Source organism: Schistocerca americana, chromosome 6, assembly GCF_021461395.2.
Source record: "Schistocerca americana isolate TAMUIC-IGC-003095 chromosome 6, iqSchAmer2.1, whole genome shotgun sequence".
Lineage (NCBI taxonomy): Eukaryota > Metazoa > Arthropoda > Insecta > Orthoptera > Acrididae > Schistocerca > Schistocerca americana.
In genome coordinates, this window is record NC_060124.1 from 14630764 (window position 1) to 14636789 (window position 6026).

The 6026-nt window shown below is 46.5% G+C and overlaps 1 protein-coding gene across 1 annotated transcript in view; it reads right to left on the reverse strand.

Moving 5' to 3' along the window:
* LOC124619294 (polypeptide N-acetylgalactosaminyltransferase 2-like) overlaps positions 1–2106 on the reverse strand; it is a 189984-nt gene extending 187878 nt beyond the window's left edge. Inside the window, exon 1 of the mRNA XM_047145567.1 lies at positions 1763–2106. Coding sequence (XP_047001523.1) covers positions 1763–2106 — 344 coding nt within the window. The remainder of the gene's footprint in view (positions 1–1762) is intronic.
* Between the last annotated feature and the right edge of the window lie 3920 nt (positions 2107–6026).

Consider the following 6026-nt stretch of genomic DNA (forward strand, 5'->3'; position numbering starts at 1 on the left):
CCCCTCCGGCCATGCTGCCTCTAGAGCCGTCCATAACTGCGGAAGCGTTGCTGCTGCTGCTGCAGGATTTGGTGCATGAACTGACTTCTCTCTTATGTCCCATAAGCGTTCAATACAACACATGTCGGGCGTTCTGGGTAATCAAATCATTCACTCGAATGGTACAGAATATTCTTCAAGCCAGCCGCGAACAACTGTGCGCTGGTGGCTAGGCACGCTCTCATTCATAAATATTCCATCGTTGTTTGGCAACATGGAGTCCATGAAATGCTGCAAATGGTCGCCAAGTAGCCGAACATAATCATTTCGAGTCAATGACCCGCTCGGCAGTCCATTCCATGTAAACACAGCCCACTCCATTATGGAGCACCACCAGCTTGCAATGTGCATTGTTAACAACTTCGGTCCACGGCTTCCTGGGGTCTGCGCCACAGTCGAATCCAGCCATTAGCTCCTAGCAGCTGAAATCGGGACTCATCTGACCAGGCCACGATTTTCCAGTCGCGTAGGGTTCAGCCGATATGTCCACGAGCTCTGGAGAAGCGCAGCAGACGATGTCGTGCTGTTAGCAAATTGCACTCGCGTCGGCTGTCTGCTGCCATAGCCTATCAACATAAAATTTCGCCGCACTGCCCCAACGGATACCTTCGTCGTACATATACATCCCACATTCATTTCTGCGGTTATTTCATGCAGTGTTGCTGGTTTGTTAGAACTGACAACTCAACGCAAGCGCCGCGCCTCTCGGTCGTTAAGTGAAGGCCGTCGGCCATTGATTTGTTCGTGGTGAGAGGTAATGCCTGGAATCTGGCGTTCTCGGCACACTCTTGACACTGTGGATTTCAGAATACTGAATTCACTAGTGAATTCCAAAATGGAATGTCCCATGCATCTAGTTCCAAATACCATTCCGCGTTCAGAGTTTATTAAGTCCCGTCGTGCGGCCATCATCACGTCCGAAAACTTTTGACGTGAAACACGTGAGTACAAATGACAGCCCCGCCAATGCCCTGCCCTTTTATATATTGTGTACATGATACCACCACCATTTGTACATAAGCATATCGCTATTTCATGACTTCTGTCATCGCAGTATGTAGTCTAACAGACCTAGTAATCAGTGTCAACACTAACTGTTGTGCACATAGTTCCGCGTAGTCAGCCGTACACAACTTTCCCACTAGAGCGCGCCCTGCTAAGCACAACGGCGCAGGCACAGCGCTCGTCCGTCTCCGCACTACGAGATGGCGCTGCCATAGAGACGGACCAAATTCTGCTTCCACTGATCAGCGCATTAATATGTAACGCAGCCAATGAGATTGCTGCTAACGTAGAACCTTTTCTCCTCGCGGATCACACTGCATTTGTCTGCACCAGTCTGTACCGGTCTGCATTAGTTGGTCACCGTCAATCTGCTACTCTAAGCGTGCAAGTGGCACTTCTATCGTCTGACCTTACGGCAGAAGATAAACACGCCACGATAAGACCACGAGACACATTGCTGACACTCGCCTACTTCGTTAGAGCGACAAGTCAAATAATCTGATGCTGTGTGTAGTGAAGGTCTTACAGTACGCACACCACACTAGCGCGATTTGGTGACCGTTCTACCTGTCAGAAAGAATTGCATCTATAATCAGTTACACACCCGCTAATAGAGTGTATGTGTACGAAGTACAATGACATCCGAACACGTCTATTGGACGCTTCACTATTCTGTCAGACAGTGACAGGTGTACGAAAGAGCAGCACGAGTACTCACTGAGGGCTCCGCTCGTCGGGGATGTCGCGGTTGCTGGGCAGGCGGTCGCTGGCCTGCTGGTTGAACCTGTTGCGGGCGTAGGGGTCCTCTCCGGGCCGCAGGGCGCCCTTTTGGACGTAGGCGCGCTCGTCGAAGTAGCCCCAGGCCAGCCGCGAGTCCGTGGGCGCCGCGCGCGTGCTGGCCGCCGCCGCTGCCGCCGCCGCCGCCGCCGCCGCAGCCGCCGCCGCCGCCGCCACCGCCGCAGCCGCCGCCTGTGGCGCCACCGCCACCGTGCCGCCGTCCTTGAGGCGCAGCGCGCGGTTCTCCTCCGGCAGCTGCTGCTGCAACATCAACCACGCCACCATCAGCTAGCGCTCTGTGTGTGTGTGTGTGTGCGTGTGCGTGTGTGAATCAATATACAGAGTTATTCATAAGCACATCAATCAGGTGTTGGACGGTTTCTTGGGGAGTGGCAGCCTATTCTTCACGGAGTGCTGCACTGAGGAGAGGTATCGATGTTGGTCAGTGAGGCCTGGCACGAAGTCGGCGTCCCAAAACATTCCAAAGGTGCTCTATAGGATTGAGGTCAGGACCCTGTGCAGGCCAGTCGATTACAGGGATCTTATTCTCGTGTAACCACTCCGCCATAGGCCGTGCATTATGAACAGGTGCTCGATCGTGTTGAAAGATGCAATCGCCTTCCCCGAATTGCTCTTCAACAGTGGGAAGCAAAAAGGTGCATAAAACATCAATGTAGGCCTGTGCTGTGATAGTGCCACGAAAAACAACAAGGGGGGTAAGCCCCTATTTGAAGAACACGACCACACAGCCAGCCGCTGTGGTCGAGCGGTTCTACGCGCTTCAGTCCGGAACCGCGCTGCTGCTGCTACGGTCGCAGGTTCGAGTCCTGCCTCGGGCATCTATGTGTGTGATGTTCTTAGGTTAGCTAGGTTTAAGTAGTTCTAAGTCCAGGGGACTGATGACCCCAGATGAAAAGGCCCTTAGTGCTTAGAGCCATTTGAACCATTTTTGAACACCATAACACCAACACCTCCGAATTTTACTGTTGGCACTACACACACTGCCAAACGACGTTCACCAGGCATTCCCCATACCCACAACCTGCCATCGGATCGCCACATTGCGTACCGTGATTCGTACTCCACACAACGTTTTTCTACTGTTCAATCGTCCATTGTTCACTCTCTTTACACCAAGGGAGACCTCGTTCGGCATTTACCGGCGTGATGTGTGGCTTATGAGCAGCCGCTCGACCGTGAAATCCAGGTTTTCTCATCTCTCGCCTAACTGTCATAGTACTTGCAGTGGATCCTGATGCAGTTTGGAATTCCTGTGTGGTGGTCTCATAGATGTCTGCGTATTACACATTACGATCCTGTTCAACTGTCGGCGGTCTCTGTCAGTCAACAGACGAAATCGACCTGTACGCATTTGTGGTGTACGTGTCCCTTCACGTTTCCACTTCACTATCACATCGCAAACAGTGGACATAGGGATATGTAGGAGTGTGGAAATCTCCCGTACAGGCGTATGACACAAGTGACGCTCAATCACCTGCCCACGTTCGAAGTCCGTGAGTTCCACGGAGCGCCCCATTCTGCTCTCTCACAACGTCTAATGACTCCTGAGGTGGCTGATATGGAGTACCTAGCAGCAGGTGGCAGCAAAATGCACCTAATATGAAAAACACATGTTGTGGGGCGTGTCCGCATACTTTTGATCACATGGTGTAGTAGTGCGGACGGAACACAGCCTTCTCTTACTCCTGGAGTTATTTTAATATCTTCTGATGTTTCTCCGTCAGAGCTGATAATGGCAATCTGTTGCCAGGATAAGTTTTTAATTATTGGAAAGTAAGGAAGGAAAATCGGGCTTAACGTCCCGTCGACATCGAGGTCATTAGACATGGGTCACAACCACGGAGACTGTCAAGGATGGGGATGGAAATCGATCGTGCCCTTTCAAAGGAATCGTTCCGGCATTTGCCTGGAACGATTTACGGAAATCACGAATAACCTAAATCTGGATGGCCGGACGCGAGTTTGAACCGTCGTCCTCCTGAATGCGAGTCCAGTGTGCTAACTACTGCGCCACCTCGCTCAGTCTGATGGTCTGCTGGAACATAAAAAGAATATAATGCCTCCGTTCCTCAGAGGTTTCCCATCCTGCTTGCGTGCCAACGAGTGACGAATGACTTTTTATAAGAAGGCGTCTCTTTCACAAAGAAGGTGCCGTTCAGGTTTCTCAGTGGAATATAACGTTTGTCGCCAGTTTGGAGAAACTGTTCTCTCTCGATGACTGTATCTCGCATCAGGTTCCGGGATACTGTTCTGCAGTACATAAGAAAACAGTCACCCTCCCCTCCCCCCCCCCCTCCCACTCCCCCATTCGCGGAATCGAACCTAGAATCCTCTCTGGAGCTAATACTTAGGACTACATCTGTAAAACGAGTTGAGAATGGAGAAAAGAAGCGAAATAGAAATGGAAGGAATTTCTTCTTCACTTTTCACAGATAGGTATATCGAACTGTTCTGGCTGTCCTACGTCCTTCTTTTCTTTAGGTTTCTGTTATAAGGCAATTTTTGCAATCCTTGTTTCTTCCATTTGCTCAAGATGTTCCTTCCCGTTTGTTTACGTCTTTCTTCTTCTTCTTCTTCTTCTTCTTCTTCTGCTTTTACGGCCTCATTGGACCACTTCAGTCAATCATTTCTGGTCCTCTTCTTTGGTATTTTCCCCTTCCGAGTGGCCCAGTATCTCTTCATTCGTTCCGATGCTTTTCGTCGTTCCTTATCTGTAAATACCCTTTTCATTGTATGTCGTTTGTCAATTTTTGGTTTAAATCTTATTTCTGTCTCCCTCAACTTCTTTAAACTTGGCGTTTTGTTCTGCAAATCATCCAGAGTTATTTCCAGTTCTTCCATATCCTCTCTTATTTCCTTAAGCCATCCTCCTTGTTGTTTCAAATTCCAGAGTTTCTCAATAATTTTCCTTGATAATCTGGTTTCTGGTGTCCTCAGAATGTGACCACAAAAAGAGATCCTTTTCTTTCGTATAGTATCAGTGATGGGCTCCAGTTCTCTGTATACCACTTCATTTGGAACTATCCGCCATTGCCCAGCTTTTTGATATTTCTTATTTATGCATGTTCTAGCAATTCTTCTCTCTACTTTTAAAATTTTGTCAATTCTGTTTTTCTGGGTGACTTTAAAAAGAGTTTCACTTCCGTGTGTAACCTCTGGTTGAACCACCGTCTTGTAATGTTTTAATTTTGTTTTAATTGATAGACATTTTTTATTGTACGTAGACCATGTTAGTTTTTGAGCTTTTATCATTTTATTAGTTCTTGCTCGCCATGCAGGTTTCTCGTCCAATTTATGTGTTATAATTTCACCCAGGTATTTAAATTGTTTCACTATTTTAATTTCCCTATTGTTCACTGTGATGTGATCTATTACAAGTGGATCCGTTACCAGTATTTCAGTCTTTTCAAATGATATCTGGAGTCCTAATTTTTTTGCTATATTTTGTAAGCTTGTTATTTGTTTCGTGGCTTCCTGAATATTATTAGCTAGTAATGCTAGGTCATCAGCAAATCCCAAGCAATTTAGGTTTATTTTATCTTTCTTAGTTCCAATTTTAATATTCATAGGATTTTCCTTGTACCATTCTCTCATTACATATTCAAGAGCACAATTGAATAGCAATGGTGATAAACAATCTCCCTGTCTCAACCCTGTTTTAATCGTAAATGGTTCAGATATTTCTCCTCTAAATTTTACTTTGGATTTGGTGTTTGTTAAGGTTAACTGTATCATTTTTATTAATTTAGGATGAAGTCCAAAATTCCTTAATATTTTCATCATTAAAGATCTATGGATGCAATCATACGCCTTTTTGAAATCTACAAAGGTTATGACTAGTTGTTTTTGCCTTCTTTTGTACACATCCATAACTAACTTCAAGGTGATTATCTGTTCTGGGCAGCTTCTCCAGGATCTAAATCCTCCTTGATATTCTCCCAGTTCCAGTTCTAATTGATCTTTACAGCGGTTGTATAGTATTCTTGACATGATCTTATACGTGCAGTCCAAAAGGGAAATTCCTCTATAGTTGTCTGGATTTGATTTTTCTCCTTTCTTATGTAATGGATGTATTATAGCAGTAGTCCAATTTTCTGGTAATTTCTCTTCATTCCAGATTTTTACTATGCATTGGTGTAATGCTATCTTTACTGGTTCTGCTGCATATTTCCGAAGTTCAGCAA